General features: G+C 43.4%; 1 protein-coding gene across 14 annotated transcripts in view; it reads left to right on the forward strand.

Moving 5' to 3' along the window:
* Positions 1 to 22472, forward strand: part of ADAT1 (adenosine deaminase tRNA specific 1) — a 38111-nt gene that overhangs the window by 4189 nt on the left and 11450 nt on the right. For 6 of the 14 annotated variants that reach the window (XM_070388673.1, XM_070388678.1, XM_070388674.1 and 3 more), the window contains 7 exons: positions 386 to 440; positions 1162 to 1292; positions 5543 to 6146; positions 7867 to 8012; positions 8541 to 8640; positions 20532 to 20618; positions 21700 to 21844. In XM_070388673.1, the coding sequence (XP_070244774.1) occupies positions 386 to 440; positions 1162 to 1292; positions 5543 to 6146; positions 7867 to 8012; positions 8541 to 8640; positions 20532 to 20618; positions 21700 to 21844 (1268 nt within the window). The remainder of the gene's footprint in view (positions 1 to 385; positions 441 to 1161; positions 1293 to 5542; positions 6147 to 7866; positions 8013 to 8540; positions 8641 to 20531; positions 20619 to 21699; positions 21845 to 22472) is intronic. The other 8 variants (XM_070388675.1, XM_070388681.1, XM_070388683.1 and 5 more) reach the window with 5 other exon arrangements.

A 22472-nucleotide genomic window follows, 5' to 3' on the forward strand; every position in this document is an offset into this window, starting at 1 on the left:
ATTTCCCTGTAAGTCAGGAGTTCTCAGCTAGGGGAGATTTGCCCCCCAGGAGACATTTGGCAATGTCTGGACACACACACACACACACACCCATTTTCCATCCCGAAATGTCACGAAATGTCAGTAGTTGAGGAAACCCTGCTGTAAATGCACACACACACACACACACACCCATTTTCCATCCCGAAATGTCACGAAATGTCAGTAGTTGAGGAAACCCTGCTGTAAATGCTGTGCCAATAATGATTGTACTGCTTTCTGGCAAAGCCCTCCAGGAGTTATGTGGCCAATCTGGGTGCTGGAGAAAACTGCCATGTTCTGCTTTCAGGAACCAGGGCCTGTCTAGGTTCCATATGTTTTCACTAGTGTCTTGTCTTTGCTGCAGGTGACATCCTCAATGATAGCCATGCTGAGGTCATAGCCAGAAGGAGTTTCCAAAGGTAAAGCCACATCCCCCGAGAGCTTGATCTAGCATGGGTGGGGGCCCCAGAATTTGCATTTCTAATAAGCCCGCAGGTAATACTAATTATGTCAGCCTCTGAACTGTACTTAAAATACAGTTGATCTGGCCTAGACAGGGTTCTCATGCTTGAGTGTGCTTCAGAATCACCTGGAGGGTTTGTTAAAACCCAGATAGCTGGGCCCATCCCTAGGGGTTCTGAGTCAGCAGATCCAGGTGGAGCTTGAAAAGTTGCATTTCCATTTTTTTTTTTAATGTTTACTTATTTGCCGTCTCGGGTCTTAGCTGCGGCCCGTGGCAGCTGTGTTGTGTCATACAGGATCTTTTCCACGTGGCGCGTGGACTCCAGCTGCAGCACGGAGTTGCGCCCTGGGGGCTTAGTTGCTCCACAGCACCTGGGGTCTTAGTTCCCTGACCAGGGATCGAACCCTAGTCCCCTGCATGGTAAGGCGGACGCTTAACCACTGGATCACCAGGGAAGTCCCAGAAGGTGCATTTCTAATAAATTCCAGCTGGTTCTGCTGGTTCATGGACCCCATTTTGAGAATCACTAGATCGTTCTCGTAATTCCAGGTCACTACCTGTTTCATTGGTCTCCAGTATCTCTTTCCTTCTTAGTAATCACCCCACCAGAGTCTCTCCCTTGACCACAGACATGGGTTGTTTGCTCTGGTAACGCCCCGCACCCCGCGTCCCATTAGGTACCTGCTCCATCAGCTCCACTTGGCAGCTGCCCTGAAGGAGGATAGCATCTTTCTCCCAGGATCTCAGAGAGGACTGTGGAAACTCAGACCAGACCTCTTGTTTGTGTTTTTCTCCAGCCATACACCCTGTAAGTATATTCAAATCTCTGGATTCATGTTACATTCATCTTTACTTCCTTATTGGTGTCTTATCCGTGAGTATGTTTCTCAAAATACACCCTCTTTAGCTAACACGTAGTTACAGCCAGTGAGAGTGCCTAATCACTGCTCTACCAAGGAAAGTGGAAGGCACGTCACTCACACTGTTATTCAGTTCTCAGTTCCCCATCAGGATCAGGAGACTTAAAGGTCCAAAACCAACCATAGGGCTTACAAGTCCAAAGCCCTGAGTTCTGTGGTGATTTATCCTGACACTCATGTCATTTATTCATTAAACACATCGGTTTCATTTAGTCGCTCAGTCATGTCCAACCCTTTGTGACACCATGGACTGCGCATGCCAGGCCTGCCTGTCCATCACCAACTCCTGGAGTTTACTCAAACTCATGTCCATCAAGTCGGTGATGCCATCCAACCATCTTATCCTCTGTTGTCCCCTTCTCCTGCCTTCAATCTTTCCCAGCGTCAGGGTCTTTTCCAATGAGTCAGTTCTTTGCATTAGGTGGCCAAAGTATTGGAGCTTCAGCATTAGTCCTTCCAATGAATATTTAGGACTGATTTCCTTTAGGAATGACTGGTTAGATCTCCTTGCAGTCCAAGGGACTCTCAAAAGTCTTCTCCAACACCACAGTTCAAAAGCATCAATTCTTTGGCGCTCAGCTTTCTTTATAGTCCAACTCTTACACCCATACATGACCACTGGAAAAACCGTAGCTTTTACTAAATGGACCTTTGTTAGCAAAGTAATGTCTCTGCTTTTTAATATGCTGTCTAGGTTGGTCATAACTTTTCTCCCAAGGGACAAGCATTTTTTAATTTCATGGCTGCAGTCACCATCTGCACTGATTCTGGAGCCCCCCAAAATAGTCTCTCACTGTTTTCATTGTTTCCCTATCTATTTGCCATGAAGTGATGGGACCAGATGCCATGATCTTAGTTTTCTGAATGTTGAGTTTTAAGCCAACTTTTTCACTCTCCACTTTCACTTTCATCAAGAGGCTTTTGAGTTCCTCTTCACTTTCTGCCATAAGGGTGGTGTCATCTGCATATCTGAGGTTATTGATATTTCTCCTGGCAATCTTGATTCCAGCTTGTGCTTCATCCAGCCAGGCATTTTGCATGATGTACTCTACATATAAGATAAATAAGCAGGGTGACAGTATACAGCCTTGACGTACTCCTTTCCCCATTTGGAACCAGTCTGTTGTTCCATGTCCAGTTCTAACTGTTGCTTCTTGACCTGCATACAAATTTCTCAGGAGGCAGGTCAGATGGTCTGCTATTCCCATCTCTTTCAGAATTTTCCACAATTTGTTGTGATCCACACAGTCAAAGGCTTTGGCATAGTCAATAAAGAAGAAATAGATATTTTTTGGAACTCTCTTGCTTTTTCAGTGATCCAACAAATGTTGGCAATTTGATCTCTGTTTCTTCTGCCTTTTCTAAAACAAGCTTGAACATCTGGAAATTCATGGTTCACATACTGTTGAGGCCTGGCTTGGAGAATTTTGAACATTACTTTGCTAAGGAGTGAGATGAGTTCAATTGTGTGGTAGTTGAGCATTCTTTGGCATTGCCTTTCTTTGGGATTGAAATGAAAACTGGCCTTTTCCAGTCCTGTGGCCACTGCTGAGGTTTCCAGATTTGCTGGCATATTGAGTGCAGCACTTTAACAGCATCATCTTTTAGGATTTAAAATAGCTCAACTGGAATTCCATCACCTCCACTAGCTTTGTTCATAGTGATGCTTTCCTAAGGCCCACTTGACTTCACATTCCAGGATATCTGGCTCTAGGTGAGTGATCACACCATCATGGTTATCTGGTCAGGAAGATCTTTTTTATACAGTGCTTCTGTGTATTCTTGCCACCTATTCATTAAACACATATTTTCTACTGTTTGTCAGGGAAGTGTGAAATATGGTTATATAGCAGTGAATAAGTCTAGTCCCTCGTTTACCCTTTAATTTTTCAGGAGATATAGACAGTCATGGTGAGTTAAGATAGATTTTGATCAATTAAAGGGATGTTCAGGTGCTGTAGTTGCATTAGGCAGGAAGACCAAACCTGGCCAAGGGGGGTCACCTCTGTACTTTGTTTTTCTGTCTAGAAAACTGAGAATAATTTCTACCCTTGTAGACAACTCAGGAATGATAATAAAATTTTCTCACCCGAAAAATTTTGAAATAAGGAAATAAGATTGTCCCATGGGTATTACACTAATCACTCTTTAGAGACAATAACTAAAGATCATAATTCAAATAAAAAATATAACTTTATGAGAGAACAGAAAAATGACATACAGAGAAAGGCAGGGCTCATCCGTACTCTGTTCTTAGCAATGTCTTTGGACCAAGGCACTCAAGAACCAAAGGATGTTTCTTAACTCAGTGTTTCTCAAACTGTAATATATATAATATGCGCCCCAAGAACTTGTTAAACTGAACATTCAAATACAGCAGCTCTGGAGTGGATCTGGAGGCCTGCCCTTCTAACCAGCTCCCTGGTGATGCCAGGAGTCTTGGCCTGTGGATCCCGCTTTGCCCAGCCAGGGCCTGGTTGATCCCAGCAGCAGGTGTAGCATTCTTGTGGAGAGAGAGATCTGGAGATTACAGCTAGCCTGACCACCTAATCAAACAACGAAAATCAGTGGTCCACAGGCTGGTACTGCTCTGTGAGAGAGCACTGCTCCATGGTCACACGAGAAAACTCAGGACTGTTCAGTGAGTTTTTAAAAAGCTAATTTCTTTCCATTTTAAGTTTATGAGATCTTTATGTATTTTTAAATTAATGATAAATAAGCTTTTTAAAGGTCTTACTTGATGAAATATAAAATTGACAACACTCTATTGATCTTAAAATCTTGTGGAGATTTTACAGGTCTGTGAAATCAAAATCTGGAACTGCTGATCTAACTCCCTGGGTCATGGGCAATCTTTTACAGTGGGACATTCCCCCTGGGGGAAGAGAGAACACTAGAGAATGTGATGGTCTGGCTCACTTGGCATTTATTCCTCATTACTAACTGTTAAGTTGGTGCCTGGGTTGGCTACTTCAGACTTGTGCATTTGAGTTGTGTTAGCATGAGTCAGACTCCCGAGTTCGTACATTGGTCCGGATCAAATCTCTGAGCCTTCGGAGTGGGAGGTGGGCCCTGGAGAATTCTTCAAAGTCACTGTCACCTTGTGAGGTCTCTGGAGGCCTGCCAGCCAGCCTCTCTGGCAACACTCCCAGTTCTGCATCTCTTGCCTCTCCCACTCTTAGGTTATATAGACCACAGATGTATTATGTACACACTTCAGAAAAGCGGTACACATTAGTGTTTGAAGAATCTCCCTTCTCTTGGGAAAGCTATGCTTTTTACTGACCTCTGGTTTTCTTTGGTTCAATGTAAACACAGAGTAAGTCAGAAATCTCTGAACCAGCACAGGGAAATACCAGTTATGCAAGTCTTTACTGAGAGGATATGCAAGATGGGTAAATTATAAGCATTATTTGCCAAACTTATTTAACCATGAAATCAACCCTCCGCTTTTATTTTCCAAGGCATCTTGGGGATAACACTCCACAAAATGCACTTGGGAAACCGTGCTCGTTCTAAACCAGGGGTTCCCAACTCAGGACAATTTGATCCCCAAGGGATGCTTGGCAGTATCTGTAGACATTTTGGTGGTCAGACTCAGGGGTACTCTCAGTATTTAGGAGGCAGAAACCAGAGAGACTGCTAAACATCCTGTAATATATAGAACAAGCCCCCATGGCAAGGAATTGTCTGGCCCCAAATGTCCGTGTGGAGGTTGAGAAAGCTTGGTCTAATCTAGTGTTTCCAAAACGTCCTGGGATCTTTGTTAAATGGTTCAATTCCTTCCACTGAGAGATTCTAGCTCACTAGGTCTAGGATAGGGTCATCAGTGAGAACCCCAGAGAATTGTTATAAGGGAAATTTGGCCAAGTGTTCTTAATTCATCTCAGGTCAGCTGGGAGAAGAGTATTAAACTTCATTTAAAGCAGTCGTTCTCAAACTCAAGGTTGTATCAGAATCACATGTAGAGGTTATTAAAACAGACTGCTAGGTACCACCTCAAGAGTTTCTGATTCAACAGGTCTACCATGGGTCCCAAGATTTGGCATTTCTAACAGGTTCACAAGGGATGCTCATGCAGCTGGTCTAGGGGCCTCACTTTGGGAACAACTGGTTTAAGGGATTTCTTCTCCTGCAGGTGGGGATGCCTCCATCATTCCAATGCTTGAGTTTGAAGATCAGCCTTGCTGTCCTGTCAGTAGAGATTGGGCCAGTAACCCATCAGTAGAAACTAGTGATAACCTAGAAGCTCCTGAAGATAAAAGGAAATGTGAAGACCCAGAGAGTCCTGTGACTAAAAAAATGAGGCTGGAGCCCAGGACTCCTGGTGGTACAGCTCACCGTCAGAGTTTTGGCAGTCAGGAAAGGGGCCCAAATCCACCAAATGTCAGCAGCTCGAATCTCACGGCAGAGGAACTGGCCAGTGTCACTGGAATGACCCCTAGTGGTGCCCAAGTGGTGGACGTTTACAGAACTGGAGCCAAGTGTGTGCCTGGAGAAGCTGGAGACTCGGGGCAGCCTGGTGCTGCATATCACCGGGTGGGGCTGCTCCGAGTGAAGCCAGGCCGGGGGGACAGGACTCGCTCCATGTCCTGCAGCGACAAGCTGGCACGGTGGAACATCCTCGGATGCCAGGGGGCACTGCTGATGCACTTCTTAGAAGAACCCATCTATCTGTCAGCTGTGGTCATTGGAAAGTGCCCCTACAGCCAGGAGGCCATGCAGAGAGCACTGATCAGGAGGTGAGAGGGCAGGGGGGCCGTCTTGCCAAGAAACAGTCTAGGGCTGTGTCCACGGGGCCTTGAACCTGGGTACAGACGTAGAAAAAGTTAGGGTTTGTCCTGAGGGAATGACTAAGAAACTGCTCAAACGTTCATTTTGTGTACACTAAGAAAAGAAAAGGAAACCACAGAAGTGGCCAGCTATAGAAGATTGTGACTGTGTTTTGCAACTAATACTGATGAGAATTAAACATGGAAAAATGCTCATAATGTTTAAAGAGCAATTTAGAAGGTAAGATGAGTTCATTTCAGTCTTAAAGTATATTATGTCCATAGGAAAAAAAATTATAGAAAGATATATACCAAGGTATTAATATGATTACCTCTGAGTTGTGGTATTATGGGTGATTTTTTTTTCTTCTTTATGATTACTCTTTTTTTTTTTTTTGCAGTGCACATAGTTTGCTATTGTTATGTTTAAGGACACTCAAACATTAGTGTTAATTTTTTAAAAAGAAAAAGATGAAGGATGACCACCCAAGTGTGATCTCCCTAAAGAAGGGCAGCCACGCCTGATGCCTGCCATAGTACCGAGGGCAGAATACGACCAGGGCCCGGGGAAACCTGGGCGCTCTTGTCAAATGCACTCTCCTAAAGCCAGCTCTTGGGAGCAGTGCCAGGATATGACCCACTAATTCCACTCCCACGTACATATCCAAAAGGAATAAGGACACGCATCTACATAAAGGCTGTGCATGAGTGTTCAGAGCAATGTTAGTCATAATACCCTAAAAGTGAAACCACCCAGATGTCCATCAGCTGCTCAATGGATCAATCAAAGATGGTAGCTCCCTATAGTGGAATGTTAGCCTCAAAAAGGGATGGAGTCTGATACATGTCACAGCACGGATGAACCTTGAAAACCTTATGCCAGATGGAAAAAGCCACACGTATGATTTCATGGACTGAAATGTCCGAAGTAGGCAAACCAGAGAAGGTAGATTCATGGGTGCCAGGGGCTGGAGAAGGAGACAAGGAGTTACTGCTGTTAAGGAGTGACTGGGATTTCTCTCGGGGTGACGGAAATGTTAGATTTCGGTGCTTGCTGCACAACTCTGTGACTAAAAGCGCTGAATTATAACTTGAAATGGGTGAATTTTATGGTATATAAACTTACACAAATAAAGATGCTAAGGGGGAAAAAAGGCAATCCTAGGCACGGTGCCCAAGGCATTTTCTCTGTTTTCCATGTTTTCTTGATTCTGAGACTATAAGTTGCTGTCTACTCAGTTCTAGACCCACTTCATGTTGGCATCTACTTTGTGTGAAATAGAAAAAAATGAAGTTTTATATTACAGAATAATTATGGTTTCTGGTATATTTGAATGACTCCTTAGGAAGCTACTGCCAACAGGTTAATATTTCTGCTTAAGGTCTTCAAATCTTTCAAACCCATTACAAGGAACAGAGTTTGGTGCTACTGAAGTCCCTGAGGGACGGCGGTAAGTTCCTAGCTTCACTTCAGAGTGACGGAAGTGATTTTCCCGCATTCATAAGGCTCAGAGGATCTAGGTTCTGTTCTGTCACTACCTCCTATACCATCCCCATAAATAAACAAATGCACACACCTTCTAAAGCTTTTGCCTCTTGCTAAGACGTGGGTGGTGATGTGGTACACAGCCCTAGATATTCTCTCTGTCGAGGAGTGAGCCAAATTTCATGCATTTTCCCTCACATTTAGGTGTCAGAACGTTTCGGCTCTGCCAGAAGGCTTTGGAGTTCAAGAAGTGAAAATACAGCAGTCAGATTTACTGTTTGAACAGAGCCGCCGTGCAGTGCAGACAAGAAAGGCTGACAGCCCAGGCCGACTTGTTCCTTGTGGGGCAGGTGAGGGGTCCAGGTTCCACTTGCTCTGGAGTCCCCTGTCCCCAGACTGTAGAGTGGCCTGGGAGACACTGCATCCTCCCAGCCTGGGGTAGCACTTTCCCACACAAGTTGTCAATAATGTGGGCTCAGGAGACACCCACAGTGGGTCAGGATCATGCTGTGTGACCCTGGGCACCTTGTTCTCTCTTAGCCTCAGTTTCTTCATCTTCAGATAAGAATTTGTCATTTATTTGTCAGGGTTGTTATGAGGAATAAATGAGAGATTTTTTTTTCATGCATTTGCTGTGTGTCCAGCATATAATAAATGTTTTAACGATTGTTAGCCCTGATGGTGATGATGATGAAGAATCATGAGCTACTTTATACTCTTATACTCCGGAGGGCAAGCGTCAGAGTGATAGCCACTGTCTCTGACATCATATCCAACTCTCACGGGTCTGCAGTGGTCGGGAAATAGTCTTACTAAAATACCTGTGACATTTACAGAAAACTGAACACCTTTAACCCCAGAATCTTACCTTTTCCTAGCCATCAGCTGGAGTGCAGTGCCTGAGCAGCCCCTGGATGTCACCGCCAATGGCTTTCCCCAGGGGACAACAAAGAAAGGAATCGGACGCCTTCAGGCCAGGTACAGGGTACTGGGGCGGCGGTGGTGGCAGTGTGTTCACACCTCACCACCCTCCGATTCCAGAACATTTCCATCCCCACAGAAAGAGCCCCCACACCCATGAGCAGTCCCTCCCCTCCAGTTCTCTCGCCCTTGGCGCCCACAGGTCTACTTTCTGTTTTTATGGATTTACCTGTTCTTGACTTTTTTCTGTACGAAATCACACAATATGTGGCTTGTTTCACTTAACATGAGGTTTTCAAGCTTCATCCATGTTGTATCATGTGTCACTGCTTCATTGCTTTATTCCATCATATGGATATACCAGTTTGGAGAGGGGCGCTGGTGTTTTTAACTTTTTTTTTTTGGCTGCATAACTTGTAAGATCTCACTTCCCTGACTGGGGATCAAACCCTTGCCCCTGCAGTGGAAATGCAGAGTCCCACCCGCCGGACCGCCAGGGAATTCCCTGGGTATACCGGGTTTTTAATCTGGTCCATTGATGGTTATTTTACTTTGGGGGTATTCTGAATAATAATTCTGCTCTGAACATTCAGAATGCAAGCTTTTGGGTGGACATTTGTTTTCAATTCTCTTGCGTATACTTGGAGTGGGATTGCTGGGTCATGGGATAACTTTATGTTTAACTTTTGAGGAACTGCCAGACTGTTTACATAATAGCTGCAACATTTTAGACTTCTATCAGCAGTATATGAGAATTTCATTTATCCCACATCCTTTTCAACACTTGTTTTTATTTGTCTTTTATTATAACCATTGAATGTGAAGTTCTGTTTCATTGTGGATTTGATTTGCATTTCCCTAGTAACTAATGATGTTGAGCATCTTTTCCTGTATAGCCAACTGTATATTTTCTTTAAAGAAATATCTATTCAGATCTTTTGCCCACTTTTAAAATCAGTTTGTCTTTTTATTGTTGATTTGCAAGATTTCCTTGTATATTCTGGGTATGGACCCTTTATTAGATATATATTTCAAATATTTTCTCTAATTCTGTGGATTGTCTTTCATTTTTTTAAAGTGTTCTTTAAAGCAGAAAAGTGTTCTATTTTGAGGAAGTCCATCTTATCTATTTTTTTATTTCATGGTTTGTGCTTTTAGTGTCATATGTAAAAATCTGTAGTCTAATCCAAGGTCACAAATATTTACCTAGTATTTTCTTCTCATAGTTTTAGCTTTTATGTTTAGGACTTTGATCTATTTTAATTTAGTTTTTATAAGGTATGAGGTAGGGATCCAACTTTATTTTGCATGTGGATATCCTTATCCCAGCATCATTTCTTGGAAAAGCTATTCTTTCCTCTTGTTGTTCAGTTGCTCAGTCGTGTCTGACTCTTTGCAACCCATGGACTGCAGCACAACTGGCGTCCCTGTCCTTCATCATCTCCCAGAGCTTGCTCAAAGTCATGTCCATCAAGTCGGTGATGCCATCCAACCATCTCATCCTCTGTCATCCCCTTCTCCTCCTGCCTTCTATCTTTCCCAGCACCAGGGTCGTTTCCAGAGAATCAGCTTTTCCCATCAGGTGGCCAAAGTATTGGAGCTTCAGCTTCAGTAGCAGTCCTTCCAATGTATATTCAGGGTTGATTTTTTTTTAGGATTGACTGGTTAGATCTCCTTGCAGTCCAGGGGACTCTCAGGAGTCGTCTCTAACACCACAGTTTAAAAGCATCAATTCTTCAACGTTCAGCCTTCTTCTTTGCCCTGGAAGATTTTGAACACTTTCTTGGGTCTTACCACAAGAAATCTGGTTTAGTAGAAGAAGGCTGGAACCCAAGAATCATTTATGAAGCTTCACAGTGATTAGACTGGCAAGAAAAGTGCCATAAATACAAGACTTTGCATCTTCAAATTGACTTTTATTGAAATGTGGAGCATGTGATATGCTGGACATGAGACTTGGGTATCATGCCTGTGTGTTTGGAGGTTCATGTATCTGCCTTATTGGTTCTTCTTTTGTTAAATGTTCATCTTGGCCACTCTGCTTTTCACTCCCAGTGAACCACGGAGGGTCTGCAGTAACCCAAGGGTGGACGGGGCTGTGGGCTAGTAGCCTCTCCATCAGGGTCTTTCCGTCTGTCTGGACTGAGCTGCTGCTGAGTGACTGTTGTCAGACTCCCACAGTTTAAAAGTAGTTTTTTTCCCTTTAAGTGGCTTTTCCATGTCTTTTTTATGCCCCCTTATAAAGAGTTGTATTGTAATGAAAGTTCACAGGTGGATTTGTTTCTTTTCTTTTTGACATGCTTATTTGTCTCCCTCAACGGAAACAATAATAACAACTTACATCCTTTCAGACTTAAAAAAAAAAAGTTTTTTTCTCACAAACACTAACAAGGGTTCAGACTCCTATCAGGAGATCTGGCCTGTCTCTTATATTCAAGCTATTGAATCGAGTAGTATTTACAGAATTTTTGTTGTTGTTGTTTTGTTTTTAGGGATAGAGATTTCTTTGCAGTTTTTCTCAAGGACCTCCCAGCTTCAGGCCAAGGTCTGCATCTCTCAGGGGATCAGCCCTTAACCACAGACCAGGATGTGTGAGCAGAGCAGGTCAGGAGAGCCAGGGAGCACACTTCCTGCCGAGTCCTGCCTTTGCAGGCAGTGACAGACTAGCTGCAACCCATGCTGGCCCCACCCTCCTGCCTGGGGCTTCAGCCTGTTGCTTTGCTGAGGTCTAAGTGCTCTTACTCTTGCCTGGGAAATCCCACGGACGGAGGAGCCTGGTAGGCTGCAGTCCATGGGGTCTCAAAGAGTCGGACACAACTGTGCGACTTTACTTTCCCTTTTCACTTTCATGCATTGGGGAAGGAAATGGCAACCCACTCCAGTGTTCTTGCCTGGAGAATCTCATGGACAGCGGAGCCTGGTGGGCTTCCGTCTATGGGGTTGCACAGAGTCGAACACGACTCTTGCGACTTAGCAGCAGCAGCAGCAGCAGCAAATGCTCTTCACTGTGAACCCACACAATCTTTTACCTTAAAAACTTACCTTACCACTGCTTTCTGGCTCAAAATTACCATCTTTTCTCCAGATTCCTAAAGTGCTGTTTTCCAGCTTGTCCCAATATGTCACTGTTTTCTGTGTGATTGGGAGTGCCCCTTTTCTCACCCTGGCTCTGTCTCCAGTTACCCAGGTGTCTTTGAACAAGTCTGTTAGCCCTCTGGGCCTCAGTTCAGTTCAGTTCAGTCTTGTCTGACCCTTTGTGACCCCATGGACTCCAGCACACCAGGCTTTTCTGTCCTTCACCAATTCCCGGAGCTTGCTCAAACTCGTGTCCGTCAAGTCAGTGATGCCATCCAACCATCTCATCCTCTGTCATCCCCTTCTCCTGTGTTCAGTCTTTCTTAGCGTCAGGGTCTTTTTCAGTGAGTCAGTTCTTCTCATCAGGTGGCCAAAGTATTGGAGTTTCAGCTTCAGTATCAGTTCTTCCAATGAATATTCAGGACTCATCTCCTTTAGGATGGACTGGTTGGATCTCCTTGCAGTCCAAGGAGCTATCCAGAGCCTTCTCCAGCACCATAGTTCAAAAGCATCAATTCTTCAGCGCTCAGCTTTCTTTATCGTTCAACTCTGACATCCATACATGACTCCGGGAAAAACCGTAGCTTTGACTAGATGGACCTTTGTTGGCAAAGTGATGTCTCAGTGTGTAGAAATGTCTCAGTGTGTTCATATCTGTATGAACCTCGGTGTGTTCATATCTGTGAGACAGATATGGCCTCATAAGACTGAGGCCTCAGAGTAAGGGCCTCAGTATGTTCGTATCTGTAAGACAAGGAATACTGGAGAAGGCAATCTGAGGCTTCTGTCATATTGTGGATGTCTCTCCGTTTAGAAGGCAGACTTGATACAGAAGGAAGTTCATGGTGGAAAGAGCAGAAGCTCTGCAGTTCAAGAGACTGATGTTTAATTCCAGGCTCCTTTCCCCCCAGTAATTGAGCAAATTACTTTACCTCTCTGAGCCCCAGTTTCCCCAACAATAAAACAAGGGTAACTCCGAGTATCTATCACCCAGGAATGTGAAAATTGAGAGAGAGTGCCTCTAACATGGTGCAGGGCTTTCAGTAGACATCTTGTTAAGATAGATGCCCCCCTTCAGTCATCAAATGAAGCTGCATGTTACGTTTGAAAGAATCAGTTGCTTTAATTCTAAAGACTGACCACTGCAGGGGAGAGAGGGTTTCCTCACTTTTCATTCCCGAGTGCCCTCCTGGGACCTCCATGTTTTAGAACAATCTGGAATACGAACTCAAGACTTCCAGGATGTTAGAAGCATTTAAAATTCTAGTGCAATACTCAAAGGTAATATTTTTTATACCTTTTTTAAATTAATTTTTATTGGAGTACAGTTGTTTTACAATGTTGCGTTCATTTCTGCTGTACAGCAAAGTGAATCAGTTATAGATATGCAAGTGTTCCCTCTTTTTTAGACTTCCTTCCCATTTAGGTCGCCACAGAGCATTGAGGAGAGGTCCCCGCGCTGGACAGCACGTTCTCATCACTTTATACATTTGTTGTTGTTTAGCTGCTAAGTCATGTCCGACTCTTTTGTGACCCCGTGGACTGTAGCCCACTAGGCTCCTCTGTCCTTGGGATTTCCCAGGCAAGAATGCTGGAGTGGGTTGCCATTTCCCTCTCCATTTTTATACATAGTAGTGTATATACGTCAATCCCAATCTCCCAATTGATTCCACGCCTCCCTTCCCCGTCTTGGTATCCATAAGTTTGTTTTCTCTATATCTGTGTCTTTATTTCCGGTTTGCAGATAAACTCATCTGTACTCATCTCTCATTCTTCTAGATTCCGTATATAAGCAGTATTATACAGTATTTGTTTTTCTCTTTCTGACTTACTTCACTCTGTATGACAGTGTCTTAGTCTACCCATGTCTCTGCAGGTAGCACCATTTCATTCCTTTTCATGGCTGAGTACTACTCCATTATATGTATGTACCACATCTTTATCCATTCCTCTGTCGATGAACATTTAGAGTGCTTCCGTGTCCTGGCTGTTGTAAACAGTGCTGCAGTGAACATTGTGTGTGTGTGGGGGTGTCTTTTTGAATTATGGTTTTCTCTGGCTATATGCCCAGGAGTAGGATTGCTAGATCATATGGTAGTCCTGCTTTCAGTTTTTTGAGAAACCTCTAAACTGTTCTCCATAGTGACTATATCAATTTACATCCCACCAACAGTATAGGAGGGTGCCCTTTTTTCCACATCCTCTCCAGCATTTATTACTTGTAGATTTTTTGATGATGAAAGAATGCTCAAACTACCACGCAATTGCACTCATCTCACATGCTAGTAAAGTAATGCTCAAAGTTCTCCAAGCCAGGCTTCAGCAATATGTGAACCGTGAACTTCCTGATGTTCAAGCTGGTTTTAGAAAAGGCAGAGGAACCAGAGATCAAATTGCCAACACCTGCTGGATCACAGAAAAAGCAAGAGAGTTCCAGAAAAACATCTATTTCTGCTTTATTGACTATGCCAAAGCCTTTGACTGTGTGGATCACAAGAAACTGTGGAAAATCCTGAAAGAGATGGGAATACCAGACCACCTGATCTGCCTCTTGAGAAATTTGTATGCAGGTCAGGAAGCAACAGTTAGAACTGGACATGGAAGAACAGACTGGTTCCAAATAGGAAAAGGAGTTCGTCAAGGCTGTATATTGTCACCCTGTTTATTTACTTATATGCAGAGTACATCATGAGAAACGCTGGACTGGAAGAAACACAACTGGAATCAAGATTGCCGGGAGAAATATCAATAACCTCAGATATGCAGATGACACCACCCTTATGACAGAAAGTGAAGAACTCAAAAGCCTCTTGATGAAAGTGAAAGTGAAGAGTGAAAAAGTTGGCTTAAGGCTCAACATTCAGAAAACGAAGATCATGGCATCCAGTCCCACCACTTCATGGGAAATAGATGGGGAAACAGTGTCAGACTTTATTTTTCTGGGCTCCAAAATCACTACAGATGGTGACTCCAGCCATGAAATTAAAAGACGCTTACTCCTTGGGAGGAAAGTTATGACCAACCTAGATAGCATGTTCAAAAGCAGAGACATTACTTTGCCAACAAAGGTTTGTCTAGTCAAGGCTATGGTTTTTCCTGTGGTCATGTATGGATGTGAGAGTTGGACTGTGAAGAAGGCTGAGCACAGAAGAATTGATGCTTTTGAACTGTGGTGTTGGAGAAGACTCTTGAGAGTCCCTTGGACTGCAAGGAGATCCAAGCAGTCCATTCTGAAGGAGATCAGCCCTGGGATTTCTTTGGAAGGAATGATGCTAAAGCTGAAACTCCAGTACTTTGGCCACCTCATGCTTAGAGTTGACTCATTGGAAAAGACTCTGATGCTGGGAGGGATTGGGGGCAGGAGGAGAAGGGGACGACAGAGGATGAGATGGCTGGATGGCTTCACTCACTCAATGGACATGAGTCTGAGTGAACTCCGGGAGTTGGTGATGGACAGGGAGGCCTGGCGTGCTGTGATTCATGGGGTCGCAAAGAGTCGGACACGACTGAGCGACTGATCTGATCTGATCTGATCTGATTCTGATTGGTGTGAGGTGGCACCTCATTGTAATTTTGATTTGCATCTCTCTAGTAATTAATGATGTTGAGCAATTTTTTCATGTGTTTGTTGGCTATCTCTGATGGCCAACAAACACTTGAAAAGGTAGTATTTATGTTTTTGTGTTTATTGCAAACAAGGAGATAATAACAGGAATCAGATAAAGGACTCTCATTTTCCAGAAGCTTAATTTTACTGTTTGCCGCAAAGTGGCAAATCCTTTTAAATTCTCTTTGCTCTGAAGAGGCATATCCTCTTTCCATCCCACATGAGCTGCCACAGCATCCTGAGAGATCATGACATGGCTCATTGGATTAAAAAAGAGAAGGATAAGAGAGTGAACAAACAAAGTGTGTCCAAGTGCATTAGAATAAAGATAGGCCTAGGTTGAATGTGAATGTGTGATCTTTAAAAAAAATTATGTGTGTATGTATAGCTTTCCTAGCTCTTTGATGCACCAATCAGCAATATTAACCAACTCACCAGGGAGACGTTAATATCTAAGAAAGTAATCCTCACTGCTAAAAGGAACTAGGGTTTATTGGAACATAGCATCTAGCAGTCACCAAGATGGTTTTATGACATTAATGGTTATTGTTCGGTGAGTCTCTTTGACAGAGAAGTTATTAGTGTAGTCACTCTGTTCTGTTGTTGAACAAGTCTTGAGAAAGGTCTTATTTCTCTGGAGGGAGATCTTTTCCAGCAAAGGAGAGATTCCCAATTTATCTTTATAGATATAACACCTAAACATTACTCATGAGGTGACTTAGACCAAAAGCATTCATAAGAGAAAGTACCATTCGGTGCCCCAGAGGGAAGAATGTTGAAAACATTTGCAGATCTGTTCTCAAAAAGCTGCTACGCTGTGTATCACTGACGGCTTCTCACGGTGACGCTAGAGGCCTTGATGTTTCACCACAGTGCTGGTGGTAAACAGAATCCAGCTGACTCCTTCCTGTGAGGCTTAAGTGGTGCATTTCTTCAGTGAACCTTGAGTGGATCCCTTCTCCAGACTACAGAGCATGGCATGGTTGATTTCTGAGGCTCCTTGTTCTTGTGGATGAAATTCCTTGACATATTTCATTAATGTTCTGTGATTCTGTAGCCAGATGTTCTTTCATAGTTGCACATCAGCAGCCACTGGGCTTTAGCAAAAATCTCATGGGCTCTCGTATCAGTATTTCAAAGGGGAACATGAGCATGTGGGGCAAGATATTAGCTTATCTTTTGTATTCCTCTTTTGCTGATTCTGCGTGATGTGGGCAGTGGAAATGTGGGCTCTGTAAGACTCTGCTGCTGCTGCTGCTGAGTCGCTTCAGTTGTGTCTGACTCTGTGCGACCCCAGAGACGGCAGCCCACCAGACTTTCCCGCCCCTGGGATTACTCTCTAAACTTCCTCAAAATGTGTGGTCATGTCACCAAAAATGGTTTCAGACTCTTAAATCTAGAAATGAAATCTTTGATTCTAGGTAACAGTGAGCATATCAACTAACCTACTTGAAAGCACACATGCAATAAAGCGTAAATAATGTTTGTTTTTAACTGGGTAAAACCAACCATGATATGGTACTAATTATCTGAAAAAAATTTCTAAATCTTCCCCTTTTTGAGGGTCATGAACTTCAGGCTTTGCTCTTAATATGTTTCTGTTAGCTATAGAAACTTCATTCTCTCTCTTTTGTTTAGGCCTAGAAAGCACAGGGAGCTGCTAGACAGCCTCATTTCTTTGTCCTATGTGAGGTTTTTCCAGGACCATCACTTCGCTGCTCCAGTATATAGAACCATTTCTCTCTAAAGTGCCCTGGTTCTGTTACAGGAGAATAGCATTAGCACCTGAAATCCGTGTTCGAAGCATCCATGTTTAATTGTTTCTTACAAGTCTTTTAAGTGTTAGGTTGATCTAGCTAGTTGGTATGCCAGTGAATCAACTAGGCAAAATATTATGTGAAGCTGTGAGGTTTGGCTAAAAGTAATTTCTTAATTGTCTAATCAGTCAGTATGAATTAATCAGTATTATTCACACTTAAACTACTGGATGAATAAAAGATTTAACATTACAGTTGCCTTTGGTGACCACCCTTTGGATATATTTTCACTAATATTGAACGGATTATTTTGTTCTTGAGTAATAATTTTCAGTTCTAATGCAATCATATAAACACTTGCCCTGTATTTTAATTCTGTGATTTTAGTTCAGTTTCAGGGGATTGGTATTTCAATCTGACAGTTCCTACTTAGTGGCAGCTTTAGCTCCAGCTGCTTATTAGCTCTACCAGCCCAGTTTATTGAATAGAAAAAATATGAGCACTTTGAGCTACAGGAATTTCACTTATCTGACCTCTTTCTGGTACACTCGCAATGACCCAATACATGGTTATGTATAAAAGGCTCTCATACAATACAAGCTCCCTGTCAGAGAAACTCATTTTATTTTCTTTATAGAAAAAGAAACTATAGTAATTTTATTGAAATCTATGTTTTAAGTGAATACATAGCAAACTTAGAATATTTTATGTGTATATGTATGTATGTCTCTTTCTGGGCATTCTGTTCTGTTCCATTGGTCTGTTTTTCCCTACACCAAAACCATACTCTTAATTACCATAGCTTTATAATAAGATGATATCTGTTAGGGGAAAAGTCTCCTTGCTTTGTCTTTCAAGAGTGTCTCGGCTTTCCTTAGACTTTAAATCTAAAGATTTGACATCTTTCATTGTTAAGTCTTCAAACCAGGAATATGGTGTTTATCTCGCTATATAATGCTGGTGCCAAATTGGCAGTTGTGCCCCAAATTTAAAATAGTTTTGAAAGTTCACTTATTTACGTCTTCTTATATCTATTTCAGTAAAGTTTTATGATTCTCACATCTTTCATTAGATTTATCTCTTGGTGTTGTATTCGTTTTCTGTTGCTGTATAACAAATCACACCCTCACCCCATGGCGGGGTGGGGGAGAACACCTCAGCGGCTAAAAACAACAATTAACATTATTTTACAGTCTCTGTAGTTCAGGAATTTGGGAGGAGCTTAGCTGGATAATTCTGACTCAGGGGCTCATGAGGTTGCGCTCTATTATGTCAGCCAGCACTGCAGTCACCGAAAGCTTGACCGGGGCTGGAGGATCCAGTTTCCAGTAGCTCTCTCATGTGACTGCCAGGTCAGAGCTGGCTGGCTGTTGGCAAGAGGCCTCAGTTCCTCTCAACCTGGGTCTCTCCGTGATGCTACAGATACTCATCTTTACAGTGTGATGGCTGGTTCCCCCCTGCCCAGAGGATGCATTCCAAGAGAGCAGGGCAGAAGCCACAGAGACTTTTATGAGTAGCCTCAGAAGTCACACTCCAACCCAGTCTTCTAATGGTTACTGGTGTCAGCCCTGTTCTACGTGGGGTGGCATTGCATAAGGGCTCGAATGCCAGGAGGCAAGAATCACCATTCAGAGATTGCTACCACTGACGCTGTTTAAGTCATTTTCATTTCCTTTATTTCATTTTCTCGTCATTGCTACTGCAATCAACTTCTATTTTGTTTATTTCTCTCTTACAATAAATGTGTCCAGCAACATTGCTAACTCTTACTATTCTACTAATATATGTATGAATTCTTTTAAAATTTTTTAATGTAGACTATCTTTTGCAAATAGTATTTCCTTTCCAAGTTGCCACTCCTTTTTTTTTTCTCACTTACTGTGCTAACCAGAGGTGACAATGTCACAATCATCTCTGAATAATGTCTTCAGTTTTTGCTTTTCAATCTTTATTCCTTTTATTTCTTGTCTTACTAGCCAGACCTTCTGTATAACGTTGGATAAAAGCATTGATAGCAAGTATCCCTCTATCATTCTTGATTTTGAGAACATGTATCAACTGTAGGATTTTTATAGATACCCTTTATGAATTTAAATACTATCTTTCCTAGTCCTAGTTTGCTGCTGCTGCTAAAAGGTTTTAAATCACTCAATGGATGTTGAATTATAACAAATGCATTTTCTGTACATATTTTCCTTATAGTACTTTTCTCCTTTGGTCTGTTAATGAGATCCATTAGTTTTTTGGTTGTGGTTTTTTTTTTTTTCCCATGTTAAAGCAGGCTACTTCCCTGGAGGTCCAGTGATTAGGACTCTGGCTTCCTTGTGGCTCAGCTGGTAAAGAATCCGCCTGCAATGTGGAAGACCTGGATTCCGTCCCTGGGTTGGGAAGATCCCCTGGAGGAGGGAAAGGCTACCCACTCCAGTATTCTGACCTGGAGAATTCCATGGACTGTATAGTCCATGGGGTTGCAAAGAGTCAGACACAACTGAGCAACTTTGACTTCACTCCACTGCTGTGGGCCTGGGTTCAATCCTTGGTCTGGGAACTGAGATCCCACAAGCTATGCAGCACAGCACAGCCAAAAACAAAAAGCAAACAAACAAAAAAAGCAGCCTTATGTTCCTGAATGCCGGCAGCCACTCAGGTTCCCCTTTAAGCAGTGATGTCTCCAGTAGGCTAGGTCCCAGCCAGGTAAGGGAGCTTTTCAGCAGACTACAGTTCCCTGTTTAGTATATGCCAACGATGGCCTCTGTGTCTCAGCTGATGGTACGATTTTCAAGGAGGAGACGGGTATGGTACGTAAAATAAGACTGTACCTTGTTGGCACACACAACGCTTCCCAGCTTCTAAGTCAGCCCATGAATTGTGTATATGAGGGAAAGGAAGGAGGCACATACACTCTAGGCCCCAGCTGTTATGAAAGAGCAAAACCAGGAAGACCCAAGTAACTGGTAAAGAATTACACTGACTTCCTTCACTACTTCAAACTATGACCATCATGAAGCTTGATTCAGAAGCAAAGGACTTACCTCCCAAGGACTGTAATCCCCATAGGAGGAATCTAGAGATTCTTCCTCAGGTGCCTGGGCTGAATGGACTTTATAACCACAGTTCATATAGGGAGCAACACTCAAGTCTCTGAAACAAACCTTTCAATGTCTTGTAAGCAGTGTTACCCAAGGGCCAGCTCCCTTGAAAGGTGGTAGCCAAATAACAGCTGATGGGTATCCTTTGGGGGCAGAATTTAGTAATTCCCTCTGCGTTTAGCCCATTTCAGCCTGTCACCTTGATGATTTCACTGCTGATAACGTTTATGAAATGAGAATCATTTTTGTGTCTCAACCTAATCAGACTCTCAGATCTGGATTTTTCTTGCCAAGCATTGGTGAAAATGGGGGCTCAGGACATTCAGACCTAGAAAGATACCATGTGAAGCCCAATATCTTTGATGGTGGCCTGGTGCATATTAAACACTTAATAAATCCTCTTGATCTTTTTTCAAACAGATCCCGAATCAGCAAAGTAGAGCTCTTTAGATCATTCCAGAAGCTGCTAAGCAGTATTTCAGAGGACAAGTGGCCAGACTCACTCAGGTGATGCCTTTGACCTACATTTTTCATATTTATGAATGGCTGGAGGTTTTGGCAGGAGTGATGTTTCAGTAGGCCAATGAGTACTTAGTACTGACCACGTGCTCTTCAGTCCCTATAGCCACAGCTGCAGACATGTGTGTGATCTGAGATGTGATGGGGGCATAGTTGGTGGGACAGAGTCACAGAGCCTGTGGGTGGAATTGGGCCCGGCCCATCTCAGGCCCTCCTTTAGTCCAACTCCAGGTGGAGAGCACTGTGAGAATGTGAGCGCTGAGGTGTCAGTGTATGCTGTTGGGAATATCATTCTCTTTTTCTTTTGTTCAATCAGTGGTTGTGAACTAAAGCTCAAGGACTTAAATTAGTTTCCAAACAGGAATGCAGAGACTATAAAACCACTTGATGAGCAGGTGGGTGGGGGGAGTTCAGACGCTAACAAAGTCAGGCCAAATCTCACTGGGTAAGGGCACAGTGCCCACAAACTGACCTCACTTGGTAACACCAGCCACATTCTAGGGGGCCCCAAAGCCACTCAGGTTCCAACTACCCACTCAGGTTCAATAATTCACTAGAAAAACTTACAGAACTCAGGAAAGCACCATACTTTGAATGCCTTTTATTGTAAAAGATACAAATAAGGGCCAGATAAAAGACAGGATGCACAGGGCAAGGTCTGCAAAGGTATCCGGCCTGCTACTTCTGTGTCCCCAGGAGGCATCACCTGCCCAGCACATCACTGTCTGTCACCGACCAGGAACCTGCCCCACGTTTCAGTGCCCAGTGTTTACTGGGGCTTCCTCATCCAGCATGAGTTATGGAATCACTGGCCACACGATGTGACTGAACTCAATCTCCACCTTCTCCTCTCCCCACCCCAGGATGTCAGGTAGCAGATGACTCAGGGCCCCAACTTTGTAATCTCATGGCTGATCTCTCAGCCACAGCCAGCACATCCTGAAACTATCTAGGGCCCACCATGAGTCACCTCGTTAAGTAAAAAGTTGAGATCCAAAGGGTCCACCATGAATAACAAAGACACTCCTATCACCAAGGAAGTTCTGAAAGTTTATAGGTTCCCTCCTAGGAAGTGGCAACAAAGACCAGCCAAATCCTTCTTTATACAACAGTGGGGAAGCCAGGGAGTAGCTGGACACTCGTATGAAGAGGCTGCTGCCTGTTTGCGCATCGTGTATCCTGCAGTCGGTGTCGATGCCCTCCAGCCATCCATGGTCAGTTTGCTTGTTTCTTGTCTGGAAAAATCAGTCAGATTGGAACTGGGTGGGTTGCTATACATTCTATGCCTTAAAAACAAATCTGGACTTAGGTAAGGAGAGACATCATTTGAAGGCTTTGTTGCAGTAAGAGACAGGGCCTGTTTCAGCAGGTGGAGAAGGACTAATGCAGTAGCAAGAGCATCGCAATCTTAAGGTCTGTAAGCCTCTCGAAGAGCAGGCGCAAAGGAGAAGTTTTGTCTAAGCAAAGTTAGAGCTGGAAATGTGGGAGTGAGGTGAGCAGGTAGTGTGACGGGACCATTGAACAGGAAGTGTCAGTCCTCAGGAGGGGCTTTTAAAAGAAAGGGTTGGTACACCTGCCTACGCCAGCTCAGAAAGAGTGGCTCTAAGTTTTGGGGTCTGCAGGAAGGAGAGAAGCATAACTGGTAATTAATATTTGGTCAAATTATCAGGCATTTTGATGAGATTTTGTCAGTGGGTACAAACAGTTCAGCTAATCAGTAAGAGACAAAAAACAGGTGTTTGGAGGGTTGTGTCTGGCCTTGTCACAGGTAAACCAGGGGGGCACCCATGAGTCTTAAGTCATGAAGAAAGGTGATTCTTTCCAGTCTGCCATTTCCCACAC

Source organism: Bos mutus, chromosome 18 (assembly GCF_027580195.1).
Source record: "Bos mutus isolate GX-2022 chromosome 18, NWIPB_WYAK_1.1, whole genome shotgun sequence".
Classification (NCBI taxonomy): Eukaryota; Metazoa; Chordata; class Mammalia; order Artiodactyla; family Bovidae; genus Bos; species Bos mutus.